Source organism: Aquarana catesbeiana, linkage group LG04, assembly GCF_042186555.1.
Source record: "Aquarana catesbeiana isolate 2022-GZ linkage group LG04, ASM4218655v1, whole genome shotgun sequence".
NCBI classification, from domain to species: Eukaryota; Metazoa; Chordata; class Amphibia; order Anura; family Ranidae; genus Aquarana; species Aquarana catesbeiana.
In genome coordinates, this window is record NC_133327.1 from 197,734,678 (window position 1) to 197,760,852 (window position 26,175).

The window sequence follows — 26,175 nt, forward strand, 5'->3', positions numbered from 1 at the left end:
AGCAAATCCTAGCTTTAAAACTAGAAAACAAAGCTATCCCAATTCTCAATTCTTAAAGCCAAACTCCAGCTGAAATCTTTGTTTGGGAATGATTGTTTAGTTTAGTGAGTAAATGTTTAGAAGCGGTCAGGTAATTTATTGCTGTTTATGTCCAATTCTGTTGAGGTAATGGGGTGTCAGAACAGGAAGTGAGGGAAAATCTCCCCGTAGCAAGGACAGACAATAATAAAGTGCTTGAGGAAGGTTGAATCAGAAATTTAAAAAAAAGTCTTCTTTCAAACAGTGTATCTAAAAACATAAAGCAAACAGGTATTTATTGTATATTTATAACTGAATTCTAGCATGTAGTTCTTAGTTAACAAATTGGGATATCCTGTATTTTTTAGTTGTTTGTTCTCCTCTTATTAAAGTGTAACTAAAGAAAAAAACATTTTAGTTTTGCATAGAATGGTGAGGGGTTTTAACCTATTTTAGTTTTTTTGCTGTTTGTGGCCCCATTTGCACCATTGTGTTGGTGCAATGCAAACTCTGGATGGCACCTTAACTCACCTTAGTGAAGGACATGCATTGCAGCGCATCACAGTAACACACTACCGTGCACTGTAGTGTGTTGCATTAAAAAAATTGTGCTTACAGATTTTCGATGTATTTTGGCGAATGCATGAATGAAATGGCATCCTTAAAACAATGAAAATTAGCCACACAGTGCAGCTGCGGAGACCCATTAGTCACCAGGACAAAAAAAACAATGGGGACTCCAAAATATTGGGGCCGTCGCTGGAACAGAAATAGTGGTTAACTCTTCCAATAGGGACATACAGTATGTTCTGGTGCCAAATAAAAGGAGATTTTCTCGGACTCTTGGGGAGATTTCTAGTCACTTCATTGTGTGTGTTCTGGTCCAGGATGGTATGTGAAGGGAAATCCACTCAACAGGACATAGACAGCTAAAAAAGAAAAAGCCTGACAGAGGTTTTTAACTATTCCCTTCTCTACCCAACACAAAAATTGCACTATATTTACTTTAAAGCTCTAGTTTGTCCCTAGCTAGTGGTAAATGACATATGTATTGTTAAGCTGGGTACACACTAAGTTTTTTTTAAAGTATGCAACCAATGGGCTAAACGAAAAAACGTACACCTTCCTGCATCCACACAAGCAATGTGGATGCAGGTATCTCCCCTGGTGTGCTATTGTATTCTGATTGTGGGTACTTCCCTCCCTATCAGAATATACTGATCAATGCTTCTGCCATTGGCTGTAGTGGCTGATTCAATTCTGGTTTTCCAGCAGGACTGTTTGACAGAAGCCAATCTAAAAATTGTCTTCTGTTGGACAGAGAGGGCTACATACAGACTGAAATTTGTCAGGTTCCCATTGAACCGGCCAAATTTCGATCCGTATGTACCTAGCTTAACACATATGCAGTGTTCTGTTAAACAACATTTTACTAAAATCATAGACTGCGAACAAAGTATGTCAGATGAAAAAAAAAAGCTTTTAAAAAGGTTCATACAAACAACAGTCTTGGTAACAGACCAGCTTTGTGTCAGTTTCTTGCTCTAGACTTGCTGCCTTGAGTTTATTTTTTTTTTACAGCCAACATTTGGTCAGACTTAATCTTAGAGTCATCTCACATGAACAGCATGTACAGAACTGTTCAGGGTAACTCAGCACCCTGAAGACCCATTTACATGAAGGGCCATGTGCGCAGTTTCTCCACAGAGAAGATACAGACTCCACTGATTAAAAAACAAACATGACAAGAAACTTTGGCTGGGAGCTACAAATTGTATTATCAAGGGCAATGAATAATTAGAACCTTCAGGGGAACATATGTAAACATCAATGAAAGGCAAATGTACTGTATATGAGCACTCACGCATTTTCCTTTACGAAAGAGAAGCTGGTTTCCCGCCAGGGTGAAATAACGAGTCTTCCATCTTTTGATAAACTTCCACCGAACCTGCTTCTCTTTAAGTTTACCTTCAATGAGGGGCTGGCCTTCTTGATTTACAACTGCAGGAAAAGAAAAAAAAAACAGTTGTTAAGGCAATACGATTAAAATCCTAGAAATAGCCCCAGACCCAGAATTGACATAAGTCAGCACATGCCCCTGGACAAGCCACCATTCAGGGACTCCCCCACCATTAAATAGTGAAAATTGGTTTCACACTCTATGGCATATGGTACTGAAATAAGGAAATGATTCAAACATTTGATACACTATATTGTCAAAAGTATTGGGATGCCTGCCTTTACATGCATATGAACTTTAATGGCATCCCAGTCCTAGTCCATAGGGTTTAATAATTCATTGGCCACCCGTTGCAGCTTTTACAGCTTCATCTCTTCTGGGAAGGCTGCCCACGAGGTTTAGGAGTGTGTCTATTGGGATGTTTGACCATTCTTCCAGAAGCACATTTGAAGGCACTGATATTGGATGAGAAGACCTGGCTCGCAGTGTCCACTCCAATTCTTCCCAAAGGTGTTCTATTAGGTTGAGGTCAGTCATGTTCTTCCACCCCAAACTCACTCATCCATTCTTCCAGAAGCATTTGTGAGGTCAGGCACTGATGTTGGACGAGAAGGCCTGGCTCACAGTCTCCGCTCAAATTCATCCCAAAGGTGTTCTATTAGGTTGAGGTCAGGACTCTGTGCAGACTTGTCAAGTTCCTCCACCCCAAACACGCTCATCCATGTCTTTATGGACCTTGTTTGTGTACTGGTGCGCAGTCATGTTGGAACAAGAAGGGGCCATCCCTAAACTGTTTCCACAAAGTTGGGAGCATAAAATTGTCCAAAATGTCTTAGTATGCTGATGCCTTAAGAGTTCTCTTCACTGGCACTAAGGGGACAAGCCCAACCCCTGAAAAACAACCCCACACCATAATACCCCCTCCACCAAATGATTTGGACCAGTGCACAAAGCAAGGTCCATAAAGACATGGATAAGCGAGTTTGGGGTGGAGGAACTTGACTGGCCTGAACAGATCCTGACCTTAACCAGATAGAACACCTTTAGGATGAATTAGAGTGGAGACTGGGAACCAGGCCTTCTTGTCCAACATCAGTGCCTGACCTCACAAATGCGCTTCTGGAAGAATGGTCAAACATTCCCATATACACACTCCTAAACCTTGTGGACAGCCTTCCCAGAAGAGTTGAAGCTGTTATAGCTGCAAAGAGTGGGCCAACTCAATATTGAACCCTATGGGGGCGTGGCCTGAGCAGGGCATGTGAGCGGTCGCACTACACGGAGCTCCCGCTGATAATCCTTCTTTGATCCTTCTCCCGATACCGATCCGGACTCTCACCTACCCCATCTGCCACCGGACACCCCCGTGAACCCCGCAGTGCTTACCTCGCGCGGCACGGTCCTCATGAAACCCCGAAAGGGGGATAAAGACACTGAGACCGGGACAAGCATGGAGATCCAAGATGGCGCCGACACCCCTCAGGCACAGAGGACGGCGAGAGGCTCTGCTAAGCAGCATGACGGCGGCGGTAAGTCTCATGCTGCCCAAAAGCACCAGGGGAAAGACCAGGGTAAAGACCAGCCTAGAGACATGCTGTATTATGCACAGAAGTTGCAAGGGGCAGGCTGCTCGAATCCTTCATCCATGCAGGCCCTTCCCCATGACACTAGCAGAGGCCGCAGCCCTCCAGCATTAGATGACACAGTGCCGCTGGAATCATCCCTGATCTCTACCCCTGATATGTTTGACATGCTGCAGGAAGATTCCCAGCAACCCACGTTAAATGATATATTGCGCGCTGTACATCGCTGTACTGCCTCAGTGGATGGTTTAAAGGAGCAGTTTGGGGGCCTTACAGAAACGGTCTCTTTACTGAGGCAAGACCTCCAGAAAATCAGGGAGAGAACCACAGCAGTGGAGGGCAGAATCAGCGATGTGGAGGACCAGATGCCCCCACTAATTAGAGACACTAGAACAGCACTACAGCAGGCGACGCAAGCTAACGCCAAAACTGACGACATTGAGAACCGTCTCAGACGGAATAATGTTCGCATTGTGGGACTTCCAGAAAAGGTGGAGGGTAGAGACCCAACGGCATTTGTAGAGCAATGGCTGCAGGACACTTTTGGCAAGGAGGCCTTTACACCACTATTTGCAGTGGAGAGGGCACACCGCACGCCGCCGCTGGCACGTCTACTGAATTACAAAGACCGTGAGATCATACTAAAGCTAGCGAGGGAAAGAGGCTCCGTCCACTTTAATGAGACAAAAATCTCATTCTACCCAGACTTTTCTGCTGAGGTGCAGCGGAAAGGGGCCAAATTTGCAGAGGTGAAGAAACGCCTGCAAAAACTTCAAGTTACATATGCCATGCTGTTCCCAGCGAAGCTACGCATTACCGCTAGAGGCCAGGCTACTTTTTTTGAGTCGGCAATGGAAGCGACATCATGGCTAGATCACAATGAACAAGACCTACGGAGACGCCGAGAAAACGAAAGGGGTGACTGAAGGTTGGAGTATAACCCTGATAAGGTTGGTGAGCGGTTGTCAGATGGTTACATTCTGTGTTTAACGGGACATTTCACATTAAGCTAACTTCAGCGTTTTGAACGGGTTCAAATACATCACTGAACTGAGCTCAATACCACAATGCGTGAGTCGCACCCACAAGATCTTACAGATCACAGATCCCAGTCAAAGGGACAGGTTAACAGTTGCCCGGTTGGCACAAGTTTGACTGATTGTTATAAACCTAAAGAAGCAAGGGGACGGTCTACTCTCATCCTATATCGATGGGCCAAGGATGGCCACAGTAACGCCAGGGACTGTTTCCCCCCGTTTCATCTCTGTTGCGCAGTTGCGCCCTATTCTAAGTTATACTCTATGCTGCATCGTATCACTAAATTTAAATCTCGGTCAGTTTATGTCCATAGACTTCCCAAAGGAACTGCCTATATTCCCACGGACATGGGAAACTTCAACTTCCAAGTGCGGAGCCGGCTGGCTCTTGCTCCACCCAGATAAGAACCCAATCTACTGGACATGGCTACTACAATAATGGTGTCCTGGAATGTCCGAGGTGTACATGATCCACTAAAGCGCACAATGATAAGTTCATGTTTAAAGAAGTTTCACCCTGCTATTGTAGGATTGCAGGAGACTCACCTTACAAAGGATACAGTGGGACTCCTGCAGTACTCCTGGGTAGGCAGGGCTTATCACTCCACACACTCTGCGTTTTCTCGTGGGGTGAGTGTGTTGGTTCAAGAGCAATAAAAACTTTCTTGATTTAAAAAAAAAAAAATATTAAACCCTATGGACTAAGACGGGGATGCCATTAAAGTTCATGTGCGTGTAAAGGCAGGTGTCCCAATACTTTTGACAATAAAGTATATATATTTAATATCATTTTGTGAAGTCTACATCCTGGATGATTGGACACAGTACACTACACAGTACTTTCTCGTTTTTACTGTGAAGATTTGCTAAACAGTGAAGGCCAACCCTTTAGGGCTTGAGAGGCTGAATGCTTTTTAGGCATGTCATGCGAATGTGGGGGCATGTCAATAGCTTTGTGTAAACTCTGATACAAGGGAGTTGATAAGAAGTAAACAGACTGTTCACTTTACAAGAGAAGAAGTTGCAATTTTCAGGAAAATTATCCCCAGAGCATAATGAAGGAGGTAAAATTCTGCTGACTTCCATCATCCAATCATGTGGAAGCAAAAATGCTTTTCCCCAGAACTTAGCAAGTGTAGTGAATTTCATTTTGCAAAGAATACCCGCAATACAACATTTATTTGTTAAAAACATACTGTATATGCACTCACATTGCTATATCAGAATATCGGGCACATCAAAGTACTAACCCATCACCTCCCCTCAGGTTTCAGTCCAACATACAGCCAAACCACACCAAGGGAAAAACAATAGAATCCGGCAGTACATCAAATACCATGCTCTCTCTCCTGAGTTCGTGAACACATTGTATTGATGTCATCAGGGGATTCATGGACTCAGGAGAGAGAGCATGATATTTGATGTACTGGTAGCTTCTACTATTTTTAGAATCCTATATCAGACAAGAATGGGACAACATTCCTCTCTCAAAGCTCCATCAACTAGTCTCCTCAGTTCCCAAATGTATACAGTATTGTTAAAAGAAGAGGGGTTGCTGTGGTAAACATGGATCTGTCCCAACTTTTTTGAGATATGGTGCTGCCATCACTTTCAAAATTACCTTAACCACTTCCCGCCTGGTCCATAGCAGATGACGACCGGGCGGTAGTTCAGTTATCCTGACTGGGCGTCATATGACGTCCAGCAGGATAACATCCCGCCGCGCGCTCGCAGGGCGCGCATCGCGGCGATCGGTGGAGCGGTGTGTCAGTCTGACACACCGCTCCACCGATCTTGGTAAAGAGCCTCCGGCGAAGGCTCTTTACCACGTGATCAGCCGTGTCCAATCACGGCTGATCACAATGTCAATAGGAAGAGCGGTTGATCGGTTTTTCCTCACTCGCGTCTGACAGATGCGAGTAGAGGAGAGCCGATCGGCGGCTCTCCTGGCAGGGGGGGTCTGCGCTGATTGTTTATCAGCGCAGCCCCCCCTCGGATGCCCGCACTGGACCACCAGGGAGTCAGACAACATGTGGATGGCCAGGTATGTACCCCATGGCCATCCACATGTGCCCAATGTGCCCAATCTGTGCCAATCAGTGCCCACAAATGGGCACTGACTAGCACCATTTTAAATCAGGGATGCCCAGCAATGCCACCCATCAATGTGATCAGTGCCACCAATCAGTGTCAACAGTGCCACCCATCAGTGTCCATCTGTGCCACCTATCAGTGCCCGTCTGTGCCCACCTATCAGTGCCCATCTGTGCCACCTATCAGTGCCACCCATAAGTACCCATCAGTGCCACCCATAAGTACCCATCAATGCCACCTACGAGTGCCCATCAGTGCCGCCTATGAGTGCCCATCGGTGCCACCTATGAGTGCCCATCAGTGCTGCATACCAGTGCCACCTATGAGTGCCCATCAGTGCCACCTATCAGTGCCCATCTGTGCCGCCTATCAGTGTCCATCATCATTTCCCGTCAGTGCCACCTCATCAGTGCCACCTCATTTGTGCGACCTCATTGGTGCCCATCAACGCCGTCGTATCAGTGCCCATCAGTGCAGCCATATTATTGCCCGTCACTGAAGAAGAAAACGTACTTATTTACAAAAAATTTTAACAGAAACAAAGAAAAACTTGTTTTTTTTCCAAATTTTTGGTCTTTTTTTATTTGTTGCGCAAAAAATAAAAAACGCAGAGGTGATCAAATACCACCAAAAGAAAGCTCTATTTGTGGGAACAAAATGATAAAAAAATTTGTTTGGGTACAGCGTTTGTCATTCAAATTGCGACAGCACTGAAAGCTGAAAATTGGCCTGGGCGGGAAGGTGTCTAAGTGCCTGGCATTGCATAGTTGCCAACATTGTACGCAAAGAATGGGCGTAGTTTACGCGACATAGTGGGCGTGACTTAAATGGGCGTGGCTCAAGAGGGTGTGGTTAGAGTCTGAGATGAATGAGGGATGGAGAGGGAGAGAGGGGGAGAGGTATTAGAGGGGGAGAGGGATTAGAGGCGGAGAGGGAAATGACGGGACAGCAGCCCCAGATCCTACACAATAAAAATATGTGTATTCTAGAAAGTTTAGCACTTCAATCTTCCCGACGCCATGGTTGTTATGGTGTCAGGATGATTGAAGTGCATTATTTCTATTATTACATTGTAATATAAAATGAATTAATTCAACTCACCATAATGCAGAATCTGTGGGATCCCTGAGCGTGTCACTAGCCACGTCGCCTGCCACCAGCCGTCCGTCCTTGTGTCAGATGTCCCAGCAGAGTCTGTCCTTGCATCAGGTGCCCCCAGCAGAGCCCCCCTTACATCAGATGTCCCCAGCGGAGCCCCCCCTCACACCAGGAATCCCCAGCGGAGCCCCCCCCTCACACCAGGAGTCCCCGGCGGAGCTCCCTCTCACACAAGGAGTCCCCGGCGGAGCTCCCCCTCACACCAGGAGTCCCCGGCGGAGCTCCCCCTCACACCAGGAGTCCCCGGCGGAGCTCCCCCTCACACCAGGAGTCCCCGGCGGAGCTCCCCCTCACATCAGGTGTCCCCGGCGGAGCCCCCCTCACATCAGGTGTCCCCGGCGGAGCCCCCCTCACATCAGGTGTCCCCGGCGGAGCCCCCCTCACATCAGGTGTCTCCAGCGGAGCCCCCCTCACATCAGGAGTCCCCGGCGGAGCTCCCCCTCACATCAGGAGTCCCCGGCGGAGCTCCCCCTCACATCAGGAGTCCCCGGCAGACCCCCCCTCACATCAGGTGTCCCCCATGGAGCCCCCCTCACATCAAGTGTCCCCAGCGGAGCCCCCCTCACATCAGGTGTCCCCGGCGGAGCTCCCCCTCACATCAGGAGTCCCCGGCGGAGCTCCCCCTCACATCAGGAGTCCCCGGCGGAGCTCCCCCTCACATCAGGTGTCCCCGGCGGACCCCCCCTCACATCAGGTGTCCCCAGTGGGGCCCCCCCTCACATCATGTGTCCCCAGCGGAGCTCCCCCTCACATCAGGTGTCCCCGGCGGAGCTCCCCCTCACATCAGGTGTCCCCAGTGGAGCCCCCCTCACATCAGGTGTCCCCAGTGGAGCCCCCTTGCATCAGGTGTCCCCGGCAGAGCCCCCCCTCACATCAGGTGTCCCCAGTGGAGCCCCCCTCACATCAGGTGTCCCCAGTGGAGCCTCCCCTCACATTAGGTGTCCCCAGTGGAGCCCCCCTCACATCAGGTGTCCCCAGTGGAGCCCCCCTTGCATCAGGTGTCCCCAGTGGAGCCCCCTTGCATCAGGTGTGTGTCCCCAGTGGAGCCCCCCCTCACATCAGGAGTCCCACAGTGGTGCGCCCCCCCTTACCTCAGAGGTGTCCTAGTAGTGTCTGCAGCATGGCTAGAACCCCCGCCCCTTTCCATATCAGACTGGCAGCGGGGCGGGGGGTAGGCGGGGCGGGGCGGAGGGTGGACGGCGACGCAGGAGCTCCGTCTAGCCCCCCCCAGCCGTCTTCCTGAACTTCATCAAAATGGCGGCCAGCGGAGACATTGTCTCCGCCGGCCGCGGACCTCTAGTGGCGACGGCAGCGGCAGCAAATCGCGAAGAACCGGATTTCTTGGGACATTTCCCGGGACACCACAAATTCGGGAATGGCGTCCAAGTCCCGGGAATGTCCCGGGAAATCCGGAACAGTTGGCAACTATAGTATTGAAGTGGTTAATTAAACTGATAAAATGGTTTATTTTATCAGTTTAAACATTTGACATGTTTTTCTATTGTGAATAAAATATGGTTTTTAAGATTTGAAAATCATTGCATTCTGTGTTTATGTAGATTTTACACAGCATCCTAACTTTTTGGAATTGGGGTTGTGTTATGAATGATGTAAACAACAATTTCCTGACAGACTCCATGGCAGCCTACTTGTGGGGTTAACCCCGCCTCCTCTCCAATGCTATATGACCCCATTCCCATAAATGAGTACTCACCACTAGCTACTGCGTTCCTTTTTTGTCCTCCTCCAATGGACCTACACATGCTGTTCGCGTCGGGTTGGATGGATCCAGGATTTGGCATACCTTATGCGGTGCAGCTCAGAGCCCAGCCATGGGCGGGCGAGTAGCTTTAGGAGGCTAGGGTATTCCCCTATGGTGGATGGGTGGTCGCCTCTGTATGCCCGATGGACGGACGCATCAACGGCTGGCAAGGTCTGCGGTATTCTTATTCTTTCCTCCATGGCAGTATCTCTATGTTTGTTTATGCCCTTGGTTTATCTCTTTCTTTTTTTATATATCTTAAACCTGTGTATTTCTCCTCCTCATGGTTGCTGGAGCGCTTGTGCGTTCCTGCTCTCCGTGGCACTTCCGGGTCGCGGCCGTCCATGCTGCTCGCGCATGCGCAGTTCGGCGGATCGCTCGGCGGCCACGCAGGCGCAGTTCGGCCGCTGTCCCATAGCGCGTGCGCAATGGGAGGTGATGACGTCACGGGTGGGGAATTTACCCAGTAGCCTACCGCCCACCGTCATATGATGGCGGGACGGTAAGCCTCTTGTTCTGGGCGGACGTCGTATGACGTGAGCCCGTTTAAACAGGGCATGCGCGCGATCGTGAGCGCTCAGCCCTGTACTGTTGGTGGCGGCGTGTCACCGAGACACCGCTCGTCACCGACAGGGGTGAACGGCCACTGGGCATGGCTGTTTACCACGTGATCGGCCGTGATGAAGTCACGGCCGATCACTAATGGTACATCTCCGCATTGCACGGCGCATGCGCGCGATCATGAGCGCACTGCGCGTGCACGTCGGTGGCGGCGTGTTCCCTGGGAACACTGCTCATCACCAACGATAGTTTACAGCCATTGGCCAGGGCTGTGTACCATGTGATCGGCTGTGATCCATTCACAGCCGATCACTAACTGTAAACAAAGAGCTGTCACTAGCTGTTACTAGTTCTTCTGTCCTCACACACCGTTTCCAGTGTGAGGAGAGAAGAGCCAGGAGCAGTGAGTTACAGATCTATGTACTGTAGTGTCTGCACCAACACCACTTCTGTCCCATCGCCCCCCCCAATTGTCATCTGTCACCCAACAGTCACCCCATCAAAAGTGCACCTGTCACATAGAGACTGCCATCAGTGACCATCAGCGGTGCCACCGTCACCCACCAGTGACCGTGCCCTGTCACCCATCAGTGACCTGCCCTGTCACCCGTCACCCACCAGTGACCGTGCCCTGTCACCCATCAGTGACCATCAGCGGTGCACCCATCACCCATCAGTGACCTGCCCTGTCACCAAACAGTGACCATCAGCAGTGCACCCGTCACCCATCAGTGACCTGCCCTGTCACCCATCAGTGACCATCAGCGGTGCCACCGTCACCCATCAGTGACCTGCCCTGTCACCCATCACCCACCAGTGACCGTGCCCTGTCACCCATCAGTGACCATCAGCGGTGCACCCGTCACCCATCAGTGACCGTCGCCTGTCAGTGACCGTCGCCTGTCAACAATCCGTGACTTTCACCTGTCACCGTCCGTGGCCTGTCACCCATCAGTGACCGTGCCCTCTCACCCGTCACCCATCAGTGACTGTGCCCTGTCACCCATCAGTGACCATCAGCGGTGCACCTGTCACCCATCAGTGACCGTCGCCTGTCAACTATCTGTGACCATCGCCCATCACACCATCACCTCTCAGTGAACGTCACCTGCCACCCATCGCACAGCCCATCAGTGACCATCACCTGCCACCCATCTGTCACCCGTCGCACAGCTACCCGCCACACAGCCATGTCCAAAAGAGTTTATACTAGTGAGGAGGCATTCCAGATCCTCTCTATGACTGATGAGAGCACCGGGGAGTTCTCATCAGAGTCCAATTCTGATTCCGAATCAAATTCGACATTTGAACCGATCGAGAGTAGCAATGATTCGGATGAAGAATGGGTCCCTCCTAAAAGGGCACGACACTCTGGAAACCAGGAAGCCGCCAGCAACCAGGATTATATTCCCAGGCCCAGTACCAGCTCTGCCGCCAGAAATAGGCCCCAGGAAGAAAGGCCCAGTACCAGTGCTGCCGCCAGCAATAGGCCCCAGGAACAAACGCCCAGTACCAGTGCTGCCACCAGAGATAGGCCCCGCGCACAAATGCCCAGTACCAGTGCTGCCACATCACACCTGAGTTCCAGCACAGGAAATTCAACTCCCCCAACTACTGGAGTGTCAGGTCCCCCAAGAGCCAGGGCCGCTACATACATGCCAGATGGTCTTGCCAACCCAACATGGCTGCCTTCCAACTCGGGATCACCAAATATTCCCCCTTTCACAGCACAGCCAGGTGTACAGGCCAACACCCAAAATTTTACAGAAATCAATTTTTTTCACCTGTTTTTGCCCGACACTTTGCTGCAGTTCATTGTGGACCAGACAAATTTGTACGCCCAGCAGTATATTGCCAGCAACCCCCAATCATCTTATGTCCGTCCGTTTGAGTGGAGAGATTTAAATTTGGAGGAGTTCAAATTGTTTTTGGGCCTCACCCTAAATATGGGCCTTACAAAAAAAAATGAAGGACATACCTATTGGTCCACCCACCCCATCCACCATATGCCCATGTATTCTGCCGCAACGTCCAGGTCCTGATATGAGATGATTATGAGATTCTTTCATTTTAACGACAGCACCCAGTGCCCTCTCCGCAATCATCCAAATTCCGATAAGCTATACAAGATTCGCCCACTGATAAATTTATTTTCCCAACGATTTGCAGAACTTTATGTCCTCGAGAAGAATATATGTGTGGATGAGTCCCTGGTACCATTTTCAGGCTGGCTAGGAATAAAACAATATATTCCTAGCAAAAAGGCCAAATATGGAGTCAAATTTTACAAGCTGTGTGAGAGAGCCACGGGATGTCTATATGCGTTCCGCATATATGAGGGAAGAGATTCCCAGCTCCAGCCCCCTGAGTGCCCGGCCTACATGGGCACAACTGGAAAAATCGTATTGGACCTGGCTTACCCACTTCTGAAAAAAGGCTATCATATATACCTGGACAACTTTTATACCAGCCTGCCCCTTTTCAGACACCTATATATTGAAAAAACCCTGGCCTGCGGAACCTCAAAAAAAAATAGGAAGGGCTTCCCACAATCCTTAGTGAACAAAAGGCTGCAAAGGGGGGAAAGAGCAACACTGAGATGTAATGAAGTGCTGGCCTTGAGGTGGAAGGATAACAGGAACGTGCACATGATGTCCACCATTCATGATGACACTACAGTTGTAGTTCAGCGAAGACGAGGTCCCATTGAAAAACCGACATGTGTCCAAGACTATAATCTCTACATGGGGGGGGGGGGTGGATTTCAATGACCAAATAATTCAGCCCTATTTGTCAATAAGGAGGTCCCGATTCTGGTACAAGAAGGTAGCAATATATCTAATCCATTTGGCCATTTACAATTCCTACATAATCTACACAAAATCCACAGAAAGCCCCGCCCCCTTCCTAAAATTCATAGAAGTAGTAGTCACGTCCCTCATCTATCAACAAAGACCCCTCCCAGAAGGACTTCGTTCTGATGCTGTTAGCCGACTTCATGAACGCCACTTCCAGTACAACATTCCACCATCGGAAGCAGGCCGAAGACGGCAAAAAAGATGTCGCGTGTGCAGCAGAAGAGGTTTTCGAAAAGATACCAGCTTCCATTGTCCCCAGTGTCCCTCCCAACCTGGCCTTTGCATTGGTGAATGCTTCAAACTGTATCATACATCCCTAAGTTATTAGCCCATATTTTCCCCATTTTCGCTGATCATTTTCCATGCTTCCCCAAATAACCATGCCACTGCCTTCAATGTGAAATGACCCTGGTCTGCCTTTTGACTATGCCTCTGCCTACCGTTTGGACTGCTTCCACATGAACTGACCCTGGCCTGTTTTGACTATGCCTCTGCCCACCGTTTGGACTGCTTGCTCGTGAACTGACCCTGGCCTGTTTTGTGACTACGCTTCTGCCCACTGCTTGGACTGCTTGCACGATAACTGACCCTGGCCTGTTTTATGGACTATGCTTTTGCCTACCGCTTGGACTGATCTGTTGCCCTGCTACTGTAGTACACAGGGGTCTCACGGTTTTGTAATTTCCGCATTAGGGTCTGGAGTCCGGAGGCTTCATAGAGATTTGGGTGGGTCGAAGCCTCTACCCCTGTGCCCCTGTGCCCAGGTCTTACCCGATTGCGGCCCTCAGCCTTCTGCTGACTTACTGCCATCATGCCTTTGTCTGCCGCATGAACGGACCACACCTCTGCCTGCTACCTGGACTATGCAAATAATTCGCTGTAGCAAGAGGCAGTATGTTTATGAAGGGCTGGAGAGCGGTACAATAATGAGTGTCTGCAGGTAACAGTGTACCAGGACCAATGTTATGGCTGTGCTGGCTGTCTCTGCCTGGACAATTCCTATGGACTGTGCTGTGCCAACTATAGACAATATTCCTGCCTGCTGCCTGGATAGTTATTATTGCTGTCGCTAAGCACATCCCTGACTGCTGCTTAGACCAGTGCTCTCTTCTGTGGACACTACTAAAAGCACAGGTAATACTTTTTTTTTTTATCCTTTGCGCAATAGAATTTATTTTGGATTGTAATTCTTGGTATGTACATGCTATGCGTTAGAAATATGAAGGGCCTTCAAAAATGATAGGTTGCCAGGAAATTATCTATGTAATGTATGCTCCTAGAACGCCTGATGGTGCTACTTGGATGTTGGGCCTCTGTATGTGGCCAAGCTGTGTAAAAGTCTCACAAATGTGGTATCCCCATACTCAGGGGGAGTAGCAGAATGTATTTTGGGGTGTCATTTTTGCTATGTGTTGGAAATATCTTATAAATTGACAACTTTGTGTAAAAAAATGCGTTTTTATTTTTTTTCCACATTTTCCAAAAACTTCTGGAAAAATAATAACCGTTCAAAAGACTCATTATGCCTTATAGATTATACGTTGGGGTGTTTGCTTTCCAAAATGGGGTCATTTTGTGGGCAATTCCTTTGTCCTGGTGCTCCAGGGCCTTCAAAAATGTAATAGGTGGTTGAGAAATGAGATGTGCAATTTATGCTCGTAGATCGCCTGATGGTGCGACTTCAATGTTGGGCCTTTGTATGTGGCCAGGCTGCGTAAAAGTCCCACACATGTGGTATCCCCATACTCGGTAAGAGTAGCAGAATGTATTTTGGGGTGTAATTTGTTGTATGCATATGCATTTTAACGACAGCACCCAGTGCCCTTTCCGCAATCATCCAAATTCCGATAAGCTATACAAGATTCGCCCACTGATAAATTTATTTTCCCAACAATTTGCAGAACTTTATGTCCTCGAGAAGAATATATGTGTGGATGAGTCCCTGGTACCATTTTCAGGCTGGCTAGGAATAAAACAATATATTCCTAGCAAAAAGGCCAAATATGGAGTAAAATTTTACAAGCTGTGTGAGAGAGCCACGGGATGTCTATATGCGTTACGCATATATGAGGGAAGAGATTCCCAGCTCCAGCCCCCTGAGTGCCCGGCCTACATGGGCACAACTGGAAAAATCGTATGGGACCTGGCTTACCCACTTCTGAAAAAAGGCTATCATATATACCTGGACAACTTTTATACCAGCCTGCCCCTTTTCAGACACCTATATATTGAAAAAACCCTGGCCTGCGGAACCTCAAGAAAAAATAGGAAGGGCTTCCCACAATCCTTAGTGAACAAAAGGCTGCAAAGGGGGGAAAGAGCAACACTGAGATGTAATGAAGTGCTGGCCTTGAGGTGGAAGGATAACAGGAACGTGCACATGATGTCCACCATTCATGATGACACTACAGTTGTAGTTCAGCGAAGACGAGGTCCCATTGAAAAACCGACATGTGTCCAAGACTATAATCTCTACATGGGGGGGGGGTGGATTTCAATGACTAAATAATTCAGCCCTATTTGTCAATAAGGAGGTCCCGATTCTGGTACAAGAAGGTAGCAATATATCTAATCCATTTGGCCATTTACAATTCCTACATAATCTACACAAAATCCACAGAAAGCCCCGCCCCCTTCCTAAAATTCATAGAAGTAGTAGTCACGTCCCTCATCTATCAACAAAGACCCCTCCCAGAAGGACTTCGTTCTGATGCTGTTAGCCGACTTCATGAACGCCACTTCCAGTACAACATTCCACCATCGGAAGCAGGCCGAAGACGGCAAAAAAGATGTCGCGTGTGCAGCAGAAGAGGTTTTCGAAAAGATACCAGCTTCCATTGTCCCCAGTGTCCCTCCCAACCTGGCCTTTGCATTGGTGAATGCTTCAAACTGTATCATACATCCCTAAGTTATTAGCCCATATTTTCCCCATTTTCGCTGATCATTTTCCATGCTTCCCCAAATAACCATGCCACTGCCTTCAATGTGAAATGACCCTGGTCTGCCTTTTGACTATGCCTCTGCCTACCGTTTGGACTGCTTCCACATGAACTGACCCTGGCCTGTTTTGACTATGCCTCTGCCCACCGTTTGGACTGCTTGCTCGTGAACTGACCCTGGCCTGTTTTGTGACTACGCTTCTGCCTACTGCTTGGACTGCTTGCACGATAACTGACCCTGGCCTGTTTTATGGACTATGCTTTTGCCTACCGCTTGGACTGATCTGTTGCCCTGCTACTATAGTACACAGGGGTCTCACGGTTTTGTAATTTCCGCATTAGGGTCTGGAGTCCGGAGGCTTCATAGAGATTTGGGTGGGTCGAAGCCTCTACCCCTGTGCCCCTGTGCCCAGGTCTTACCCGATTGTGGCCCTCAGCCTTCTGCTGACTTACTGCCATCATGCCTTTGTCTGCCGCATGAACGGACCACACCTCTGCCTGCTACCTGGACTATGCAAATAATTCGCTGTAGCAAGAGGCAGTATGTTTATGAAGGGCTGGAGAGCGGTACAATAATGAGTGTCTGCAGGTAACAGTGTACCAGGACCAATGTTATGGCTGTGCTGGCTGTCTCTGCCTGGACAATTCCTATGGACTGTGCTGTGCCAACTATAGACAATATTCCTGCCTGCTGCCTGGATAGTTATTATTGCTGTCGCTAAGCACATCCCTGACTGCTGCCTAGACCAGTGCTCTCTTCTGTGGACACTACTAAAAGCACAGGTAATACTTTTTTTTTTTTATCCTTTGCGCAATAGAATTTATTTTGGATTGTAATTCTTGGTATGTACATGCTATGCGTTAGAAATATGAAGGGCCTTCAAAAATGATAGGTTGCCAGGAAATTATCTATGTAATGTATGCTCCTAGAACGCCTGATGGTGCTACTTGGATGTTGGGCCTCTGTATGTGGCCAAGCTGTGTAAAAGTCTCACAAATGTGGTATCCCCATACTCAGGTAGAGTAGCAGAATGTATTTTGGGGTGTCATTTTTGCTATGTGTTGGAAATATCTTATAAATGGACAACTTTGTGTAAAAAAATGCGTTTTTATTTTTTTTCCACATTTTCCAAAAACTTCTGGAAAAAAAATAACCGTTCAAAAGACTCATTATGCCTTATAGATTATACGTTGGGGTGTTTGCTTTCCAAAATGGGGTCATTTTGTGGGCAATTCCTTTGTCCTGGTGCTCCAGGGCCTTCAAAAGTGTAATAGGTGGTTGAGAAATGAGATGTGCAATTTATGCTCGTAGATCGCCTGATGGTGCGACTTCAATGTTGGGCCTTTGTATGTGGCCAGGCTGCGTAAAAGTCCCACACATGTGGTATCCCCATACTCGGTAAGAGTAGCAGAATGTATTTTGGGGTGTAATTTGTTGTATGCACATGCTCTGTGAGAGAAATAACCAGTAAATATGAAAATTCTGAAAAAAAAAAAAAAAAAATCTTCCTTTTGCAAAGAATTGTGGGAAAAAATTACAACTTAAAAAAACTCACCATGCTACTTACTTAATACCTTGGAATGTCTACTTTCTAAAAAGGGGTCATTTGGGGGGTATTTGTACTTTTCTGACTTGTTAGTACCTCAAGAAATGAGATTCACCTGATGTACTGAAGGCCTGATCAGATGTTTTCAATTTTCAGTGATTGGCACCATAGTTTGTAGACTCTATAACTTTCACAAAGACCAAATAATATACACTAATTTGGGTTATTTTTACCAAAGATATATAGCAGTATAAATTTTGGCCAACATTTATGAAGAAAAATTACTAATTTGCTAAATTTTATGACAAAAACAAAGAAAAAGGCAATTTTTCACAAAATTTACGGTCTTTTTTTATTTATAGCACAAAAAATAAAAAACCCATTAGTGATTAAATACCACCAAAAGAAAGCTCTATTTGTGTGGAAAAAAAGGACACAAATTTCATTTGGGTACAGTGTTGCATGACTGAGTAATGGTCATTCAAAGTGTGAGAGCACCGAAAGCTGAAAATTGGTCTGGGCAGGAAGGGGGTTTAAGTGCCCTGTATTGAGGTGGTTAAATACGTCCTCCAGCTCTTATTTAAATCGGATTTCCCTTGGCAGGGAAAGGAGGCAGAAGGTTCCCCTGCTCTGGTCTGCATTCTCTCCAGGTGAGTGGCTATTTGTAGCAGTACATTCATATATGTATACACATGATAAAAAAAAAAAAAAAAAAGAGGAAGTTTTTCGAAGGTATAATAATAATATTTATAGATGTGTAATGTACATGTGGATATACATATTTATATACCTGTTAAAAGGAGCAAATTCTCAAAACCTCCTCATTGGTACCTTGGCTTTTTTCAGGCCATTGTCTGCAGACTGCTATCACGTGACGTTCCTCAACCAAGATCATGGACAAGTCACCGCCTTTAAGTGGCCAGCCCTCACGCACAAGGTATGTGCTTGTGAGGGGAGGGGTTGAGGTATAGGCGCAAATATTTGCGGTTCTGATATGATTTCTTCCCTCCCCCTTTTCTGTTTTTTCTCTAGCCCTTCCAGGACGGACCCTCTGGTCGCGGTCCAGAATGTCAGAGACCTTGCCAGGCCACAAAATCGTTCATCATCCAGATCCAAACGAGACTCCCAGTCCGGATGTCACCACCGGAGGAGATGTTCTCATTCCTCCTCCAGACACCGCTCCCATCGCCATGACAGCCGCTCTGATCGCAGAGCCTGCTGGGGATGTAGGACACGAGTCCCGGAGGGCAAGTCTTTGTGTGATCGTTGCTCTGCCCGTGCGGTTAGGGAAAAGGAGACAGAAAATCTGCATTTAGAGTCTCTTGTAAAACGTGTGGTACATCAATCCCTAATGGAGATGGACACATCCCGCACGACGAGCCAGTCCACTACTTTTTCTGTCCCGCCGGCTGATGAGGCCCATGATGGCTGGTGCACTTCCCAGCCCTATGTTGCCTCTCTTGACTCCTCGGATGATGAACCTGTAGAAGAAGAGGACATCGGAGGCTTTGACTTCGCTATGGTTTCACCATTAATCAAAGCAATCAAGGAGGCACTGAAATGGGAAGACCCCTCCACTCCCCCAGAAAAAAATAGTTTAAACATCTGGGGAAAGAACGCTCAAATTTTCCGCTCCTTCCTGAACTAAAGGACATCATTGATGAGGAATGGAGTAAGACAGAAATGAAGTCCTCCATGTCAAGTAAAACCTCCAGATTATACCCCTTCAAGTCAGAAGAAGTGAAGAGTCTGGAGAATACTCCCCTTGTGGACGCAGCCCTAATGCGTCTGGCCAAACACGTTACTCTTCCTTTGAAAGACGCAGTGTCCTTCAAGGATGGGCTTGAGAGGAAGATAGATCAGGATCTTAAAAAAATTTATGAGCTTGCTGGCCCTGGCACTAGCAGCCATGTCCAAGGCCATGGAGGCCTGGACGGAGAATGTAGATTCCTTCCTCAGGGGCGTCTCGGAGGAATTGGCCGGAAGTTCAGCAGCCGCAGAACTAAAGCTGGCAGCAGTCTTCCTGGGGGAGGCGTATATTGATTTGATCTGCCTACTGGCACGTATTATGTTGTCTTCGGTTACGGCCAAAAGAGCCCTATGGTTGCACCCCTGGCTCGCCGACCCGGTTTCCAAGCAAGCATGGTGTAAAATCCCCTTTGAGGGGTCCTCACTGTTTGGCAACAAGCTAGATGATGCCATAATGCGGGCCACAGGCGGTAAGTCGGGCTTCCTTCCCCAGGACAGGCGCCTGCTCGGTCGGAAGAAACCCCAGTTCAGAAGACGCAGCCTGGAGCGCTCCAGAGAAGCACGCTCTTACAAGCCTGGCCGAGACTTCAGGAAAAATTGGAGCAGAGGGCAGGCATCCTTTCGTAAGCTGGCGAAATGCCAGACATCTGGCGGACATGAACAAGCCAAGTCTTTTTGAGACTGCGCCCGCCCAGGCGGGTCGGGTGGGGGGTCGTCTGCTCCTCTTTCGGCACATCTGGGTCTCGGACTTCTGGGTTATAAGGACAGTCTCGTCAGGTCACAGATGGGCCTTCTCCAGTACTCCTCCCCCCAGATTCGTCTCCACTCTGGTTCCTCGTTCAGAGGAACAGAGACAGGTGTTGTTGTCCTACATGGACCTTCTGAAGACTCAGGGAGCAGTGATACACGTCCCAAAGGACGAATGGTTCCAGGGGATATACTCCCCTCTCTTCCTAGTTCAAAAGAACAGTGGACTCTTGGTGCCCAGTCATAGACCTGACCTACCTCAACAAATTCATAGAGCACGGGAAGTTCTAAATGGAAACCCTCTCAACCATCCAGCAAGCCATACAGCCAGGCGATTGGATGATTGCAATTGACTTGAAGGACGCTTATTTCCACGTCCCGGTGGAAAAGGAGTTTCACAAATATCGCCGATTCCAAGACGGGCAAGATCATCTACAATTTATCTGCCTCCCCTTCGGGCTGACAACGTCCCCCCTGGGTCTTTTCAAAGCTCCTCCTAGCCACAGTGGCTTTCATCAGAATAAAAGGGGTACGTCTTTACCATTACCTCGACAACCTTCTAGTATTGTCACAAAACAGAGAGCAGTTGCTGGCCCACCGGGAACAAGTGATCTCCACCCTGTCCAGCTTCGGGTGGCTCCTGAACTTAGGAAAAAGTCATCTAGACCCAGCTCAACGTCTAATATATCTAGGAGCTCAGTTTGACACAGTGGAAAACACCATTTCCCTTCCACTAGAGAAAATCCCGACTGTTCGAGACAGAATTTCTTGGGCCCTACACGCCCCCCCCGCCTGAAAGCCTCCTAGTGCCTGGAAATTGTCGGCACGATGGTCTCCACGACTCCCATGGTCAAATGGGACTTGTGGAGATTACATCCCTTCCAGTCAGGTTTCCTACAGCAATGGAAGACAGGGGACAAGAATCAAGTTATCCACATAACTTCGACAATGAGGAACAGTCTCTTCTGGTGGCTTCAGCGCAAAAACTTTCTGACTTAGGAGAAGGAGAAGGATTTTTCACACTTTTCCACAACACACCAATCTTATTCCAGAATAGATAATATATTTCTAGATCATTTTCATCTCCCCCTCCTGCAATCTGCTCACATTGGCACCGCATCTATATCAGACCACGCACCTGTATCAGTGACGTTGACCGTGTCTTCCTTACCACGACGCATTAACAATTGGAAACTCAATGATTCCCTTCTTTCTAATGAAGCTGAAGTTTCCATGTTAGCCTCTCATCTCTCACAATACTTTAAGGAAAACAAACACTCTGACACCTCTCACTCTGTTGTGTGGGAAGCTCATAAGGAACTATTAGGGGTCGTCTTATTGAGCTCGGTGCGAGGAAGAAAAGGGAGCATGGTCAACAGATTGATCAGGTTTTACAGGAGATAGCGGTTCTTGATAAACAACATAAACTCTCTATGCATATTGAGCACCTCCAATCCCTCACACTCAAACGAGAGGAACTAAAATCCCTTCTCAATTTGGATACGAAAAGAAAATTCCAACGTCTATCACAGAAATTTTATGAATGGGGAAACAAACCAAGTAAGCTACTAGCTAGAATTCTAAAGACTAAACAATCACAGTCATTTATTTCCAAAATCAAACTCTCAACAGGAGAGCTAGCCCATGCAACCCCAGATATTGCTAAGGCCTTTAGAGAGTATTACGAGGACCTATATAATGTTAAAAATGACCTGTCTTCTCTACCACAAAAAGAGAGAAGAAGCCGCTTGCTTTCCTACTTGAGAGCAGCTAACCTACCTAAATTGCCCATATCTGTCCTCAAAGAAATGGAGGAGGATTTCTCGGTTGAGGAATTCCAGGCAGCATTGTAATCATCCCCATCCGGCAAAGCTCCTGGACCGGGTGGGTTCACTATTTTATACTATAAAACATTCAGCGACATTCTGCTCCCTCGTCTCTCCGCTTATGCAAACTCTATCTCTCACTCTTCAGGTCTACGCCCAGAATCTCTATCAACTCATATCACTGTCATCCCTAAACCCGATAAGGATCCCACCCTATGTAACAGTTTTAGACCAATCTCACTAATTAACGTTGACATCAAACTTTTTGCCAAAGTAATCGCAAATCGGCTGCTCCCTCTTCTACCCAGCTGGATATCAGCAGACCAATCAGGTTTCATACCCAAGAGAGAAGCAAAAGAAAATTCACTTCGTGCAATATCCTTAATCCAATACGTTCAGAGATGCTCCCAGCCCACCTTACTCCTTTCCACCGACGCTGAAAAAGCTTTTGATAGGGTGGACTGGGAATATCTTAAGATGACCTTACGACACTTTGGGCTAGGACCTAAAATGTTCCACCGAATCTCATCCCTTTATTCTAATCCCTCAGCACAAATTAGAATTAATGGAACGTTGAGTGACCCCTTTGTCTTGCATAATGGAAGCAGGCAAGGCTGTCCTCTCTCCCCTCTCCTCTATGCTATTACTCTAGAACCCTTCCTAGCTACAATTAGGCATAATGTTAACATCAAAGGCATACAAATAGGCAAAAGATTCCACAAGTAAGCGGCTTATGCGGATGACGTACTATTTTTTATTCAGCAACCACGCATCTCAATTCCCAACTTAATGTCTGAATTTTCTACCTTTCAATCTATCTCTAACTTCAAAATAAATTTATCTAAATCCGAAATACTAAACATTAATATCCCCAAGTCCGAGGTTCTTTCCCTTAAGCCCCTGTTTCCCTTTAAATGGGTATTGAAAAGCATGAAATACCTAGGTATCTATCTGACTTCCAATCTCCATTCTTTATTTCGACATAATTATATCCCCTTGCTAAATAGGATCAGAGAGGATCTACGAAAATGGTCCAACTTATCACACACTTGGTTGGGGAAAGTGAATATAATCAAAATGAATATACTACCCCTCATCCTTTTTCTCTTTCAAATGCTCCCAATGGGAGTACCAGTGGGGTTCTTCACCATATTACAAACTCTGATTTCCAGATTTATTTGGAAGAACGGCCATTCCAGGATATCGAGATAGCTATTATTCTGCTCCAAATGCTCAGGCGGTCTAGCACTTCCTAATTTTAAGGCATATTATCAAGCAGTTATCTTGTCCATGTTGGCTAACTGGAAATACGCTCTTAAATCGAAACTATGGGTACAAATTGAATATTTTTTAAGTGGAATGGATCTCTCGGTAGCCCCCTGGATACCCCGTTCTTGTAGGAACCTAGCTCGATCTACCTCAGCTCTCACTATATCCTCCTTAGATGTCTGGGACGCCCTGCACAAAAAATTCTCATGGAAGTATGATTCTCCTCTATTACCTCTCCTCAACCATAAATATTTCTTACCGGGCTTATTAGACCCAGGCTTTAAATCATGGGGATTTTCTTTTATTACATCATGTCCTCCGTGACAACGTACTTAAACCACTACATGTGATCCTTGCTCCTAAACCTACCACATTTCTAGATAAATGGAGATATCACCAATTACAACATTTCTTAGGATCCCTTCCTAACCCGCTTAGATGTTTGAGTGAATTAAATGCCATAGAAGAAATATTTTACCCAAAAGATCCCCCTTTACATGGAATTTTCTCTTTTACAAAGCTCTCATTGCACTTCAAAATCTCAACTTCCCACCTTTCCTGGCTAAATGGGAGTCTGACTTAGATTCCTCTCTTACAGATAATCAAAAGGATAAGATCCTCCAATTAGCCCATACTTCCTCACTGGCCTCAAAAATGTCAGAGGTTAACTATAAATTGCTTACTAGGTGGCACTACACCCCAGCCAGAATACAACAAATGTTCCCCGCCAGTTCACCATTATGCTGGAGGAACTGTGGGAACAAAGCTACTCACGCACACATCTGGTGGTTTTGTCCACTCATTCGACCTTATTGGGATGCCATTCGCAACTTAATAGTACAGATATCGGATGTCAATATACCCAATGACCCGTGGACTATCCTTTTTCATTCTACCAAAACCCCCATAAGAATATATAAACGTTCAATTGTTCAAGCTTTAATTCCTACTTTATGGGGTCAACCAACAATCCCTTCTACAAAAGTTTGGCTACAAATGGTCGATAAAGTACATCTTATGGAGAGCATTACCCACAACATTAGAGGTACCTCTAAGAAACATTCTCTTACCTGGGATTCTTGGATAAAATTTCAATCTACATCCGTTTATAAGGAACTTATAACGCAAACCCCTTAAATCTTTCGACTAAGCTTAGCCAATTACACCTCAACATTTCATTCCCTTTCAATATGTCGACATGCATGCCAGCAACACCCCCCCCCCCCCCCACCCCCCCTCCTATCCTCTGTTTTCTTACCTTTCCTACTTTCCACTTTTTCTTCTATTCTCTCTCTTCTTTCATCTAATTTTTAATTTCATTTTTGCTGCTTTTGTTTATCTCTCAGTTTCTATATACCAAAGTAAGGATTTTCTTTTTTATTAATTCTGTTTTGTTTCAAGTGCTCACAAAATATTAATCCTTTGTTTTTTTTTGTTTTTGGTGTTATATTAACACTTTGTACAACTTCTGAGCCAATTATTGGAGTGTTAGCTTATAACTAATCATTGTATGATGTGAGTGCTGAAACTTCTGTTGTTGTGTTTTCAAGAATGCATTTATTCTGAGATATATGTATATCTTTGTTATATTTTTCTTTAATAAAAATTTATTAAACAAAAAAAAAACTTTCTGACTTGCCACTCCATTGCTCCCATCTCTTGGGTCACGGTTACGACCGATGCCAACGGTACCGGTTGGGGAGCCCTCTGCGGATCAGGTCTTGCTCAGGGCAAGTGGGACACCTGCCTCTCCGACCCAGGTTCGAACGTCCTGGAACTTCGAGTGGCCTGGTGTGCCCTCCAGTCCTTCTCTCACCTTCTGAAAGGGGAGTCAGTGTTGTTAAGGATGGACAACACCACGACGGTCGCTTATGTGAAAAGGCAAGGGGGTACTCGGAGTTCCACACTCCTTCGAGAAGTCGAGCCCATTCTATCATGGGCACAGAAGAACCTTTCCAACATCTCAGCAGTCTTCGTCCCAGGAGTCCAAAACACTCAAGTGGACTTCCTATCACATACCCAGTTGGACAACAAGTGGTCCCTTCATGTACAGACGTTCAAGTGGATCTTGTCACTGGGAATCGATCCCGAAGTAGATCTGTTCGCTTCCCTCTGCAATTTCAAGCTAAAGAAATTTTATACCAGAGGCCGTTGCAGCCAGGCCTTCGGAACAGACGCCCTGACGGTTCAGCGGAGGTTCGGGAGAGCGTATGCCTTTCCGCCACTTCCAGTTATCCTGAGATTCCTGCGGAGGCTCCGAGTGGAAGCAGTCGAAGTGGTGACAATAGCTCCCTATTGGCCGAACAGGCCTTGGTTCCCCCTCCTTGTCCAACTCAGTTTCTGGGACCCAGTGCCTCTCCCTCTCAGGCCGGACCTTCTTTCCCAGGGGTCAGTCCTGCACCCTTGTCCGGCAGTACTGAGACTGATGGTCTGGTTCTTGAGAGGGAGAGGCTAGAATCCCTTGGCTGTGCCTCAAAAGTGATCTCCACTCTCATGAGTTCAAGAAGATCAAGCACAAATAAGGTCTATGGAAGAATCTGGTCCAAATTCGTGGAATTTTGCTCTTCTAAGGACAGGTCTTTTAGACATCCAGAAGTTCAGGATGTTCTCAGCTTCCTTCAAACAGGCCTAGATCTACCCTTATCTATCAGCTCTCTTAGAGTCCAAGTATCTGCATTATCGGCCTTCTCCGGGACTTGAGGGGCAGTTCATCCTTTGATTCGGCAATTTTTTCGCGGGCCATCAAGGCTCAAGCCCCAAAGGAAACCCAGATTTCCCAAGTGGGACCTTCCACTTATCCTTGACTCAATCTCTGGACTCAGTACTACGGGGCCCTCCCCGCTTTCCCTTTTTCGGCAAAAGTCGCCTTTTTAGTAGCCGTCACCTCGGCTAAAAGGGTATCTGAAATCAGATCATTGGGTCATGAAGAACCCTTCCGTGTAGTTCTCATTCCTATGCTGGGTTCAAACCCGAAAGTGTCTTCGGTGTTCCACGAGAATCAGGAGATCGTCTTACCTACGTTCAGGTCCCCGGGGTCCACTGAAACTCACCCCCTGGATGTAGGAGA

The 26,175-nt window shown here is 47.1% G+C and overlaps 1 protein-coding gene across 3 annotated transcripts in view; it reads right to left on the bottom strand.

The window, feature by feature from the left end:
• VEPH1 (ventricular zone expressed PH domain containing 1) overlaps window positions 1-26,175 on the bottom strand; it is a 675,925-nt gene that overhangs the window by 39,142 nt on the left and 610,608 nt on the right. For all 3 annotated transcript variants that reach the window (XM_073626085.1, XM_073626082.1, XM_073626083.1), the window contains one exon: window positions 1,883-2,019. In XM_073626085.1, the coding sequence (XP_073482186.1) occupies window positions 1,883-2,019 (137 nt within the window). The remainder of the gene's footprint in view (window positions 1-1,882; window positions 2,020-26,175) is intronic.